General features: G+C 36.8%; 1 protein-coding gene and 1 non-coding gene across 3 annotated transcripts in view; one reads left to right on the top strand and one right to left on the bottom strand.

Moving 5' to 3' along the window:
* LOC136873771 (uncharacterized) overlaps positions 1 to 14,890 on the top strand; it is a 461,175-nt gene that overhangs the window by 346,483 nt on the left and 99,802 nt on the right. For both annotated transcript variants that reach the window (XM_068227563.1, XM_068227564.1), the window contains one exon: positions 3,513 to 3,640. In XM_068227563.1, coding sequence (XP_068083664.1) covers positions 3,513 to 3,640 — 128 coding nt within the window. The remainder of the gene's footprint in view (positions 1 to 3,512; positions 3,641 to 14,890) is intronic.
* Positions 15 to 91, bottom strand: TRNAL-CAA (transfer RNA leucine (anticodon CAA)). Its single transcript has one exon. It is a non-coding gene; the product is annotated as a tRNA-Leu (tRNA).

Genomic DNA, 14,890 nt, shown 5'->3' with positions numbered 1-14,890 from the left:
GAACAAAAATGGCCAGCCGGACACCAGTGGGATCCGAACCCACAACCTCCCGATTTTGTGTCGGTTGCTCTACCAATTGAGCTATGGTGGCCTAGGCCATCTTTGTTCTGTTTGAAAGGTTCTGTGTTAGAACAACCGACACGAAATCGGGAGGTTGTGGGTTCGGATCCCACTGGTGTCCGGCTGGCCATTTTTGTTCTGTACTTAACATCTCTTCAACACGTACTACATGTACGTAACACGACCTAATACGTTTAAAGTCTGTTTCGGATATATCTCCAGTTTACAAATGTTTCAGGAGTAGGAGAAAACATTCTATAATATTTTGTGTTAAGATAATTAAATTTGTTGTTATGTCTTTGCCAGAATTCTTTGTTTGAAATGTTTCTGGATACTGATTGCAAAAATATCAAGTGTTTGCTGCCATGATTTTTGTCAGCTGGACATGTCCCCTTTAAGTAGTAAATGGTAAAAAAAAAAAAAAAAAAAAAAAAAGGACATTATAAGTTTGTCTTAAAATTTCATGAGAGTAAGGAGAAAAAATGAACAGGAATCGGTATTTAAGGAATAACAGTTGTTATTTAAGGCAATAGTTGTCACAGTTATTTGTGCAACTACCATGGAAACTGATCTTTTACATCATGAGTGAGATGTGTACATTTAAGTGATGGAATTTCAAAACGAAAAAATGCAAACTCTTCACTTTAGTGACTGTTGCATACAATATTTTATTTCATGCTATGGAGGATTTACTTATTTTAAGTTAAATATGTAATTATATATAATTATCACGTTCACTGCATATTAGCAATACCTGCCAACCTGAGCAAAATATTTGTGTGGGACTCTTTAAAAGTTGTAATTATCGAAGTTTTGTACGTTGGTAGGGTTTATCCCACTCGCGCGCCTGGTGTGTGACCCGCACGGTAGTTGAAATCGAGAAGTAATACTGGTCACTAGACGGATCACGCGCTACGCGCATTGGTAGATTACTGTGCATTATTTACTGCAGATAGCAAACAAATGCACAAAGTATGTTACAGACATAAATATATTCATATTTACACTTCTCTATTACAGAATGTGACAAACAAACTGTTTCACGAGCAGAAGGATTTTCTGCTTCCAGAATTCCTCTGGCTGCGACAGGAGCCAATCTTTCGTAGTGCTTTTCAGTTCGTCGCTTCCCTTCGAGGTGTTTTTTGGCAGACAAAACAGATGGAAGTCGCAGGGTGACATGTCCAGGCTGTAGGGTAGATGCTCAAGCTGCTTCCATTTGAACTTGGCCTGTACACTTTGTGTGACTTTGGAGACATGTGGACAAGTGTTATCGTGGAGCAGAATCACTCCCTCCGTGAGCAGCCTAGGCCATTTGCTCTTGATTGATTTGCGTAAGCTACAGAGTACCTTAAAGCACACGTCACTGTTAATGGTTTTTCTGTGCTTGAATTCAATGAGTATCGGACCTCGGACATTGAAAAAAAGATTGTGAGCATCACCTTGCGTCATGTAAGAGCCCGAGCGCAATGCTCACCACCACACTGGACACTTCATTCTTCATTCGCTTCCCTGGATGTTGCAATACATTATCCCAAAGCGGTGTATTCAAATTTCAACCAGTTTGGTTTTAACGACGTTTCGTACCTTTCATTTGAACACCCCTCATATTTTTCAGTTGGAAATGGCTTAGCCTATACATTAGTCAACATGGTGATGGCAGCAGATTACTTCAGCTGGAGTTGCACAATCACTGATAAATACTTGGGTTTCTCTGTTCCAGAATGTTGCTGCATATTGTTTCCTCACTGACGTACATGCCTTATTGTCAAACAGAGATACTTGGGTTTTTTTTGTTCTTCTTTGGATCTTTGTTCCAGAATGTACATAGCTTTTGTTCTCTCACTGATGAGTACGCCTTCTTATCGAACACAAATACGAGAATTTCTCTATTCTAGAATGTTCATAGCTCTGGCTCATTTACTGATGAACACGTCTTTTTACCGAACACGGTAAACAGTAGGGTTTGTCTGTTCCAGAATAGTCATTCCTCTTGTTCACTCACTGATGATCATGTCCTATTATCGAACACTGAAATACTGGTAAACACTAGGCTTTATCTGTTTTGGAATGTTCGTTCCTCTTGTCTGCTCACTGATTATCATGTCTTGTTACTGAACACTGGTAAACACTAGGGTTTGTCTATTCCAGAATATTCATTCCTCTTGTTCACTCACTGATGATCACATCTTATTACTGAACATAGACTCTAGGGTTTCTCTGTTCCAGGATATTCATTCCTCCTGTTCACTCACTGATGATGATCACACCTTATTACTGAACATAGACACTAGGGTTTCTCTGTTCCAGAATATTCATTCTTCTTGTACACTCACTGATGATCATATCTTATTACTGAACATAGACTATTCATCATATCGTCAGGGAATGGAAGATTCGAGCCTATCACGGTGATGAAAATGACTTCCTGCTGGTATCTCCAGATGCTGTACATTGGATTGAAAAACTTGATATTCAATTGTGAAGCACAAATGACGTTGTTTCTCAGCTGTAAATATGTATGTATGTATGTATGTATGTATGTATGTATGTATGTATGTATGTATGTATGTATATATGTATGTATGTATGTATGTATGTATGTATGTATGTATGTATGTATGTATGTATGTATGTATGTATGTATGTATGTATGTATGTATGTATGTATGTATGTATGTATTATCCGCACACTTTATCTTGGTGCATTTACACCCTAGTGCTGAATCAGTCGACCTCGGCGATCTTCGAGATTCGTACTGGCAACCTTTGAAACACAAACTATGAATCGCTTAAGCATCGTTGTGCGACATCTGGCGTACATTTTACGTACTAGTACTGTTGTTGTTTACACAACAAAGCCAAAGTATAGAATGCATACTAGGAGCAAGATTCGCATCAAGAAATGCTTTATAATGTTATATTATGTGTATGTGACATAGTTGTTGGCTTAAGATGATAACGGTTTAGAAATTTCTTATCGATCAATCATATTCTCGATTCAATTCGGATTTCATTTTCATTCAGTTGGCAGCACCAGCCAGCACTATCGATGCCGGGACAGCTCCCTCCTTACTCCTCACCCCCGTACACAAATGCACCAAGATAAAGTGTGCGAATAATATGTATGTATGTATGTATGTATGTATGTATGTATGTATGTATAAGCTATATGCTAAATAAATAAACTGAACATAGGCACTAGGGTTTCTGTTCCAGAATATTCATTCCTCTTGTTCACTCACTGATGATCACATCTTATTACTGAACATAGACACTAGGGTTTCTGTTCCAGAATATTCATTCCTTTTGTTCACTCACTGATGATCACATCTTATTACTGAACATAGACACTAGGGTTTCTCTGTTCCAGAATATTCATTCTTCTTGTTCACTCACTGATGATCATATCTTGTTACCGAACACTGGTAAACACTAAGGTTTCCCTGTTCCAGAATGTTCATTCCTCTTGTTCGCTCCAGAAGTGGTGAGATACGAGGGTGGAATCACTGTAACTGTTAACTTTACCAGCAGTAATGTGGCAGGGAAAGGATTGCCCCACTACTACCAAATACAGTACAAGGTAAGATGGTGCCAACACTCCAAAAGCTCATGTTCTGGAACGTTTATTAAGTGTATGAAATCAACAGAAGTTATATTTTTTAAAATCATTTATACTGACTAATAATAATATATTGTGAATTAAGGGCATATTTATACCTTGTTGAATTATACATAACTTTAACCAAACATACCTCACATATTCCACTCAAACCAGTGGCATTGAAATAAGCTCATATATGCCAGATGCACATGGGTAGACTTTTCAGTAGCCTGTGCAAGAGAACCCCTGCAGGTCAAAATTCCTGGCATATCAGTGATTCCAGAAACAGTAAAAGTAGTTAGTGGAACCTTGGAACAGATCTTGGTCAGCCACTCAAACTGAACTTGACAAGCACATGACTGTTTTGCATAATGGTTCCTTCTCAGTACATTGGAGATGGCCATATTTGAATGTGCTAACCTCTAGAAATCACAAGATTTTTAATGGTTTTTGAAATGTTTGCAATACTAGGAAAAGCTTTGATGTCAGTAACTTTTTAAATATTTAGAATGATCACACTTTTCTCTCAATTAAAATCAACAGTGCAGCCATTTTTAAATATACATTTATGAAGATAATAAATTCTACAAACGATAAAAATTTATCATGCAGCTATGAATGCCAGTTTGGTTAATATTTTGAAATTTGGCAAGTGAGGACCCAACTACTAAAACATATAAATACAGATTATAACCTAACTCGTCAATTGGTTTGGGTATTGTTGTTTGCAACCAGTAATTTTCTTTCCCATTGTTCGTCGCTTGATGGTAGACTTGCATTGAGTTGCTGCAGCTTTGCATGGGAAACAACACAAATTTTTAGCGAGCGATATAAAACTATATTACAGAACCCATCTCACACCAATTTGAAATTAGCTCGTTATCTAAGTTTGCTTGTCTGAAGCATCAGAATCATTGTGTTCATTTGGTGTGAAATTGTTATCCTTGCCCTCATTTTCAGAACCCAAGTCTTCCATAAGAACATCCAGCATGGATTCATCATCTAAATTTGTACACTTGAATTACACATGCCTGCTTCTTGAACACACTCTTTGAAGAAGAGTTTTTGACTTATGCTCATAACTAGTACATTTTTTGTTTATAGAAGCATCCAACAGTATTCTGATGAAGTTACAAGTCGCTGATATGGTGGCTACTATTTCTAGCTACAGTGTAAATATGCACCCGTAGACTCTCGAAGCTTTGTCAGTAACAATGAAATAACGCGCCCGTAGTTTCTACAGGCAGTGTCTCCAATGTGTTATTCAAATTATTGGAGTTACATTCAAGTTAATTTCATTTATTTTTGTCAAATATATTACTTCTGTCTTTGTTTTAATTCATGTATATACCGGTATGGAAGAATTCTGGACATACTTTAGATCATCATTTCCTTTTTATCAATCAATCGGTCGGTCGATCAGGAATTTTAACCTTCATTGGTTAATTCCGATGGCTCTCTCTCTCTGTCTGTGTGTGTGTGTGTTTTTTTCCCACATCATTAGAATTCATCATAAATAAGGCCCCATCTTCACAGACATGCAGGTTGCCTATAAGGTATCAACTTAAATCAGCTGAACCAGGCCTTTCCAGAGGCCAGATACCATTTATTATTATTATTATTATTATTATTATTATTATTATTATTATTATTATTATTTTTTATTATTATTAAACTCCTCTGATATGAGGCTGACATCAACAAGAGCATCTGGTTATAAAAACTTGCTACGAAGATTAATCTACGTAGGTGGTTTGAATAGTTCTCGGAATGTACTAGAATTATCTTACCTCGGTGGAACTGTTTTTAGTTTTCAACATAGTCTCCCTGTAGACTAATGCATTTGGTCCAGTGATGTTTCAATGCCTTGATCCCATCTCGAAAATGAGATTCCTCCAGGCCTGCAAAATACCTCTCCAATTCGGCTGCCAGTTCTTCCCTTGTAGAAAATCTCCGTCCACCAAGGAAAATTTTCAGCTTGGGGAATAGATGAAAGTCTGATGGTGCCAAATCAGGTGAATAAGGTGGATGTGGCAACAATTCGTACCTCAGTTCATGAAGTTTTGCCATGGCAATAACACTTGTGTGCGGCGGAACGTTGTCCTGATGAAAGATGACCTTTTTCCTTGCCAAACCAGTCCTTGTTTCGCGTATCTTTTCCTGTAGTTGGTCTAGGAGGTTTGCATAGTGTTTCCCCGTAATTATTTGGCCAGTAGGAAGATAATCTATCAGCAGAATGCCTTTTGCATCCCAGAAAACTGAGGCCATGACCTTTCCGGCCGAACGCACTGCCTTTGCTTTCTTTGGTGGTGGTGAATCAGCATGTTTCCACTGCTATGACTGCTATTTTGTCTCTGGGGTATAGTAGTGGACCCAAGTTTCATCTGTAGTCACAAACCGGGGCAAAAAATCTTGTTGGTTGCACTGAAAACGGGCCAGACTTTGTTCGGACATTTCCAATCTGGTGCGTTTATTGTCCAATGTCAAGAGCTGCGGCACCCATCTTGCGGATAATTTTTTCATACCCAATTCTTTGGTTAAAATATAATATACCCATTCAGAAGACATCCCTACAGCTTCAGCAATCTTCTGCACTTTCAGTCGGCGATCCTCCATGACCATTTTATGCACTTTTGCGATACATTCTGGGGTCGTAACACTTTTTGGCCGTCCACTACGGGGATCATCATCCAAGCTCTCCCGACCAAATTTAAACTCACTGGTCCACTTGGCAACAGTTGAAAATGAAGGAGCAGAGTCCCCCAGTGTGTTCTGAAAGTTGGCATGAATTTTCTTTGCTTTCATACCTTTCTTTACAAAGTATTTAATCACTGCTCGAATCTCAGTTTTTTCCATTGTCACAAATCACTACGCGGGAACAACAACAAAGAGTCATCACTACCACACTCCTGCAGCTAGAGCACTGACGCACCACGTGTTCACACACAAAGGATGTGTGATTATTGCGCAGAACCTTGTTGCTCTAGCACAGACATCTAGCGGTGATTCCGAGAACTTTTCATACTGTCCTCGTATTAAAGAAACTATTTAAAATAGTTTATGTTTTGTCCACCTTGTCAATACACTTTTAATGATTGAAAATTATTTATTTTGTCATACATATTTCAGGAACAATATGCATTCCCTCCATCATTGAGTATTTAGCAGTGAGTATCAGACCTTGGATATTGAAAAAGACTGTGAGCATCACCTTGTGTCGTGTGAGAGCTCGAGAGCAATGCACACCACCACACCGGACATTTCATTCACTTCTCTAGATGTCGCACTACGTTATGAAGGGAATGCATATTGTTCCTGAAACATGTATATATATACAGGGTGAAGCGAAATTCGCGCACCCGGGCGTCGCAGCGCGATTCCTCACATGCCAGCAATAAAAAAATGTCTCTCACAAAAGTTCGTCCTGAGAGTATATCCGGGAGAAAAAGGTCGATGAAGAGTGCCAATCTGGCAACACTGTAACCACATGTAGGGTAACTACCTCTGCTATCACCTTGAAGTCGTGCTGTACAGTTGGTGCAGTGCATAGGGTTTTGGGATAGCATGCAGGAGGTCGAGGGGTCGATCCTGGGTTGAGGTATATGTTTTTTATTTCGTAAATGTAGTCCAGGTGTTATAGTATCTGGCATCTTAATCGTCAACAGCGATTGCAGCGGGTCCACTAGAAACCTTTTGCACTTACATACTACAGTACTATCCTAGAAATGGACCAACATTCGTTTTCATTGGTCAGCTTTGAAAGACGCCCTTTCCACTACGCGGGCGTGAATTTATTCGCACCACTTCATGCGTTACAACGTGTTCAGCGATACTAAATTTTGTAAATGTAGGATACACGTGACCTAAGGAACGGTCTCTTACTGTATTACAGTATGTAATGTCCGATGGAAAATAGCAAATAAAAAAAGCACCTCAACCCAGAATCGAACCCTCGACCTCCTGCATGCTAATCCAAAACTCTATCCACTGCACCAAATGTACAGCACGACTAACACAGGCTGACAGGGGTAGTTACCCTGCATATGGCTACAGTGTTGCCAGATTGCCACTCTTCAACGTTCTTTTTCTGCTGGATATACTAGCAGGACGATCTTTTGTGAGAGATATTTTTTTATTGCTGGCATGTAAGGAGTCGCGCCGCGACGCCCGAGTGCGCGAATTTCGCTTCACCCTGTATATACACATATATAAAATAACTTGTCCTACTGACTGATTCATCATTGCCGAACCCAAAACTACTGGACATAAAGGAATGAAATTTTGGGGATACATCCATATTACAATGTAGGTGCTCACTAAGGGAGGATTTTTTGATGTTCCGTCGCTAAGGGGGTGAAAAGGGGGGTGAATTAATAAATTTGAATTTATCTATATATTGAAAACTGAACAGTTTAAAAACATGAAAATTGGTAATTGGAATCTACTTTAAAAATAAAGAAACACGTATTTTTGTGTTTCTGGAAAATCCCATTAAGGGGGTGGAAAAGGGAGTGAACACCTTTTATGAGGAGAGTTATATTTCAAAAACTGAAGATGTTACAGACTTGGAAATTGGTATTTGGAATCTCCTTTGAAAATAAAGAAATAAGTATTTTTGTGTTTTTGGATAATCCGATGAATAGAGGGTGAACAGGAGTGACAAACGGGGTGGATTTTTAAAAAGGCTATGTCTGCAAATTATCTCAGTCACGTAACATATTACAGATTTGAAAACTGGTATTTGGAATTTCCTATAAAAATAAAGAATCATCTTCTTTTTTTTTTTTTTCTTTCCGGAACCTCCACTTAAGGGGAACTGAAAAAGGGGGTGAATTTTTAAAATTAGCATATCTACAGTATATCTCAAAAACTTAACATGTTGCAGACGTGAAAATTGGTATTTGGAATCTTCTTTTAAAATAAGGAAACATGTATTCTTTGGTTTTCGGAAAAAAACCTGAACAGGAGGGGGTGAAAGAATTGAAAAATTAATTGGTTTATTTGTATGAGAATGTATACATAACAAAAAATCTAAAGATGTTACAAACATGAAAACTGGTATTTGGAATCACCTTTAAAAATAAACACACATTTGGGGGGAGGAGGTAATCAACTTGGTAGGGGAGGGAATGAAAATGGAGATGAATTCCTTTAACGAGGATACATGTATCTCAAAAAACTGAAGAAGTTGCAGTCGTGATAATTGGTATTTGGAAGCTGTTTTAAAGAAACAGGTACTGTTTGTTTTTGGAGAATTCACTTGAGTCGGGAGTGTGAAAGGAAGTAAAAAAATTGATTTTTTTTCTGGAGAAACTTATATCTAAAAACTGAAGGTGGTATTTTTAATCTCCTTTAAAAATAAAGAAACGTGCATTTTTTGGAGGGGGGAATCAACTTAACGGCCTGTGGTGAAAAGGGAGTTGAATTCTTTTCATGAGGATACTTATATCTCAAAAACTGAAGATGTTAGAGGCATGAAGATTTGTATTTGGAATCTTCTTTCAAAGTAAAGAAACACGTGTTATTTTGTCTTTGACTGGGCAATTTGGCCGTGCGGCTGTGAGCTTACATCCAGGAGATAGTGGGTTCGAATCCCACTGTCGGCAGCCCTGAATATGGTTTTCCATGGTTTCCCATTTTCACACCATGCAAATGCTGGGGCTGTACCTTACACAAGGCCTTTCCTATCCTTTCCTATCCCATCGTTGCCATAAGACCTATCTGTGTTGGTGCGACGTAAAGCCACTAGCAAAACTTTTGTCTTCGGAAAATGCTCTTAAGTGGGGTGAATGAATTGAAAATTAGTTGAATTCTTTGTAAGAGGATACTTATATCCCAAAAACTAAAGATGTTAAAAACACGAAAATTGATATTTGGAATCTCCTTTAAAAATAAAGAAACACACACTTTTGGGGAGGGAGAATCAAATAAATGGGTAGGAGTGGTGGGGTGAAAAAGGAGTTGAAATACTTTTATGAGGATACTTATATCTCAAAAACTGAAGATGTTACAGACGTGAAAGTTAGTATTTGGAATCTCCTTTAAAAAAGGAACACACATTTGTTTTTTACGGAAAATCGACGTAAGGGGTGTGGGGTTGAAAAGTAAGTAAATAAGGAGTTGAAATATGTTTATGAGGATACTTTATCTTAAAAACTAAAGCTGTTACAGATGTGAAAGTTGGTATTTTGAATTGCCTTTCAAAATAAAGAAACACGTATTTTTTGTTTTTGGAAAGTCCTCTTAAGGCGGGAGAGGAGTGGAAAGAAGTGAGGAAGGAGAAGAAGAATTATTTTTATGAGTATACATTTATCTCAAAAACTGAAGGTATAACAGGCATACAGACATGAACACTGGTATTTGGAATCTTCTTTAAAAATAATGAAACATATTTTTTTGTTTTCGGAAAATCCAGTTAAGGGGCCGAAAGGAATTGGAAAAGCGAGTGAATTTTTAAAATGAGTACTGGTATATCTACATTATATGTCAAAAACTTAACATGTTAGAGACAAGAAACTTGGTATTTGGAAAGTTCTTTAAAAATACAGGAACATGTACCTTTTTGTTTTTGGAGGAGGCACTTAACGAGGGGTGAAAAGAAGTGAAAAATTGTTGAATTATTTTTATGAGGATACTTACATCATAAAAACTGAAGATGTTACAGACGTGAAAATTGGGATTTGGAATCTCCTTTAAAAATAAAAAACATGTATGTTTGTTTTTGGAAAATACACTAAAATGGAGTGGGGGAAGGATTGATCAAGGGGTTGAATTCTTTGTATTGGGATACTTATGTACATCTCAAAAACTGAAGATGTTACAGATCTGGGAATAGGTATTTGTAATCCCTTTAAAGATAAAGAATCATGTTTTATTTTTTCGACTTGAGAGAAGACTGTTTCTCACATGTACAGTTCTATGTCGCATGATCGTCTTAGCCCCAAAATGTAATACCACAAACATGGTTTACAAAGAATTTTGCTGGTAAATGAAACTCAATTTTTTAGTGAGTTTTTAAACTTTACGAATTTTCAGATAATGTTTTAGTACAATGCCGGCGAACGATTACTTTGATCAAATAACGAATTCCATGCAAGCGAAGCCGCGGGTAATTTGCTAGTTATTATCTATATATTCAACGAGTTTACTAAAAACAGCTTTGGCCAGTCCGTCTGTCCATTCTACTGGAATGATTTGCTTCATTCTTGTTTTATTATCTCCGGAATTACCTGACAGTGAATCATGAGATATCAATAGGTCTCTGAGTTCAGCCACCTTTGAGTAATCATAAAATCAAATCAGTAAATGACGACTCCAATCATTGCAGGTAAAGGCTTACCTTAACCACAATATATTCTTTACTTAGCCGGTTGCTAAGCAACTGATCTTATTATCTGATTTTCATCCTTAGTAATGTAGTAATGATTACTACCTATCAAGCAAGGGAGTATACACTTCCTTTAATCATGGAAGAATATTTTTCTGTGGTATATATTCTTTGATTCTCTGACCTTCCCCAGTTACTAAATATACTCAACAGATGGCAGAACTTTCCTAATAATTAACATGCTGCTAATAGAAAACATCAAAGTACACACAGAACGGAAAGTATGAAGTCGACTAGCCTTTTGTATGACCATTAATAAAGTGCAGAGACAGCCTCTTGAAAAAATGGGTGTCAACTTACCCGAACCAGTATTCAGTCATGGCCAATTATATGTTGCACTATCGCGCGTAAGATTGTTGGAAAAGGTTAAGGTCGTCGAAGCACAGTGAATAGTGTATGGAAAGAACTGTTATAAACTATATAAAGAATGGATCATTTATGATGTACCAATATTAAATGCTCATAAAACTTTATTTATTTATTTATTTATTTATTTATTTATTTATTTATTTATTTATTTATTTATTTATTTATTTATTTATTTATTTATTTCTTCTTTCTTCTTGCGTTCCCGCCTTCTAAAGACCACGTTACAATTTCAATTGTTCCTCCTTAGTTGTTCTTTCCTTTTCTTCCAGTATTCTTTCATTGTTTCACTGTGTTTCTTTTTCCTGTCTTCAGTCCACTTTGTGCCTGTTTTCTTTTCCTTCCTCCCTTGGAGTCCTTCCATTTGTAAGAGTTTCTTCCTAAAAATCTTTCTTTCCAATAATTCTTCTTCTCATATGTTGTTCCTTTCCAGGTCTTTCTTGACTTCTTGAATCCAGGTGGTAGTTGATTTCTTTTCCCAAAGGTACTTGAAGATTCGTTTAGTTAGTCTATTGTCATCCATTCTGTAAATGTGTCCAAGAAATAGCAATCTCCTTTTTCTTGTTGTTTCTGATATGTTTTCTACGTTCTGGTAAATTTCATTGTTACTTCTTAATTTCCAAAACTCTGCAATTCTTAGAGGACCTAATATTTTCCTTATAATTCTTCTTTCTAATATTTCTAATTTATCAAGCTTGTAGTTCAGTGCTAGACATTCGCTTTCATAAAGGCATTCTGGTTTCACTACTGTGTTGTAGTGCTTTAAGTTTTCTTGATAAGCACTTTTTGTTGTAAGTATTCTTAGTTATACCGTACGCTCTTTCCATCTTTTGTATCCTCTCCTCTATAGCAGATTTTTCTAAACCATTTTCTTGAATTGTTTTACCCAAATATTTGAATTTCTTTACCTTTTCTATTCGACCAATATCCATTGCTAAAAACTTTGGGGCACTTTTTATATTCGTCAAAAATTTTGTTTTCTCAGCAGAGATTCTCAAGCCTGTCATGTTGGCTGTCTTTTCAAGGAGATTGACTTGCATTGCTGCATCTGTAAGGCTTTCTGAAAGTATGGCAAAGTCATCTGCAAATGCTAGGCAATTTATTGCAACACCTTTGTTCTTCTTCCCCAGCATGAGTGGCAATATTTTAGATTCTTTCAGTTTTTCATTCCAAATTCTTACAATTTTCTCCATGACACAGTTGAAAAGGAGTGGAGATAGACCATCACCCTGCCTGACACCTGTATTTATTTTGAAAGGTCGAGATACTTCACCCATAAATTTTACTTTCGAGATAGTGTCTGTAAGTGTTTCACGAATTAGGTTTGCCAATTTAGTTTTAACTCCAAATTCACGGATTACTTTATCTAGGGTTTCCCTATCAACAGAGTCAAAGGCTTTTTTAAAGTCAATAAATGTTACAACTATGTCTTTGGAGTTTATTAATCTGTGTCAAATTATAGATTTCAGGTTGAAAATCTGTTCGGAGCAAGATCTTCCTTCTCTAAATCCACCTTGATATTCACCCAATTGACTGTCCAGTGTCGATTTTACTCTATTTAGTAGTATTGTTGAGAATATCTTGTAAGCAACTGGCAAGAGAGATATACCTCTGTAGTTGTTGACATCCTGCTTGTTACCCTTCTTGTGTAATGGGTGTATTAGAGCCACTTTCCAATCCTCTGGGATCTTTTCTGTTTCCCAAATTTCTTCAAAGATTATTTGTAGATCTTCTATAATTTTTGGTTCAGCCCATTTTAAAAGTTCAGCTGTTATGGAGTCTTCCCCCACTAGCTTTGTTATTTTTAAGATTTTTTCTTGCTTCCTTTATTTCTTCCGCTGTTGGAGGTGAATCAGCTTCTAGATTTTCCTGAATTTCTGAAAATTCTAATTTATGATTTGGCTCAGGGCAGTTCAGCAGGTGTTCAAAGTGTTTTGCCAGAATCTCACAATTCTCGGCATTGTTAAGGCCAATATTACCATTTGCATCTCTGAAGCAAATGCTCCGGGATTGATAACCTTTCAGGTTATTCTTAAAGGTCTGATAGAAATTTCGGGAGTTATTTCTTACAAAATTATTCTCAATTTCTACTAGCTGTGATTTTTCAAAAGATCTTTTAACCTGCCTTATTATTCTTGTTGTTTCCTTTCTTTGTTGTTTAAATAGCTCATAGTGTTCATTCTTTCCGGAACATTTCCATTTTTTCCACTTTTTCACTCTTTCAATAAGTGCTTCCTCACATACGTTATTCCACCATACTTTCTTTTTAGTTTTAACCGATCCAAATACTTTCTTCGCTGCACTATTAATCTGTTTAGATAATTCTGGCCATTTGCCATGCTGAGTTATTTTAATTTCTTCCTGAAAGTTTTTTATAGTTGCTTTTGTAATGTTGAGCCTATCTATGTTGTATTTCATTAATTTTCTCGGCCTTCTTTGATTCCTGCGAGGTAGAAGCTTTAGCTTAATTTTAGAGAGGTAATGATCGGAGTCAAACTCCCCACTTCTTATTACTTTAACATTCATAATTTCCTTAATACTTTCTTGAGAAATAGCTACATGGTCCAACTGAAACTCACCTAACATTGGATTTGGGGACACCCATGTTTTAGCCTTTCTTGGAAGTTTCTTAAAGAAGGTCGACATTAATTTTAGGTGAAAGGATTTACAGAGATTAATTAGTCTCATGCCATTTTTGTTTGTTCTTTTGTGTACCGGATATGCCCCTACTGTTTTGCTGAAAACTTTTTCTTTGCCTACCTGTGCATTAAAATCACCGAGTAGAATAATAACATTTGATTTTGGAATTTTTGACAGTTCATCATCTAGAAGACTCCAGAATTCTTCAGTTTTACTTGGGTTCTTGCTATTATCTTCATTTATTGGTACATGACAGTTAACAAACGTATACTTTTTGTTCTTGCATTTAAGTGTGAGAAGAGATAACCTTTCTGAACTAGGTTTGAATTCCATAACATTATCAACTATTGCTTTATGGTCATAAAAGGCGGTACCTAGTAGTGGCATTCCTTTCATAATTTTGATTGCTGGTTTACCTTTAAAGATTCTATAATTTTTGGTTTCTGTTACATTCTCATCCATAAACAGTGTCTCTTGAGCTGCTAAGATCTGGATTTCATGTCTATCTAAGAAAATTTCCAGTTCTTTCTGTTTGCCGGTTTTTAGCAAGGAATTTACATTAAGAGTGCCTGCAAAGCATTGCCTCTTAAATTTAAGTCTGAAAGGATTCCAAGGATGCTCCGACTCACCCTTATTGCAGATGTTGGGACTCCCCAGAACCCTAGGTCCCGATGCATTGCATAACGCAATGGTGGATTTCTCTTCCGAGCTACCACCTGGGGTAGTGCTTTCATTCAGCGGACTTTCCATTCTGCAATTGAAATTGTACATTGTACAAGGTAGGAAATTAATTCCAAGATAAGATCGGATTGTTAGTCTGAAATGATTTTTTATTC

The sequence above is a fragment of the Anabrus simplex genome, chromosome 5 (assembly GCF_040414725.1).
Source record: "Anabrus simplex isolate iqAnaSimp1 chromosome 5, ASM4041472v1, whole genome shotgun sequence".
In the NCBI taxonomy this organism is placed as follows: Eukaryota; Metazoa; Arthropoda; class Insecta; order Orthoptera; family Tettigoniidae; genus Anabrus; species Anabrus simplex.
Note: the sequence above shows the minus strand (reverse complement) of the source record. Positions and strands in the feature narration are given on the sequence as shown.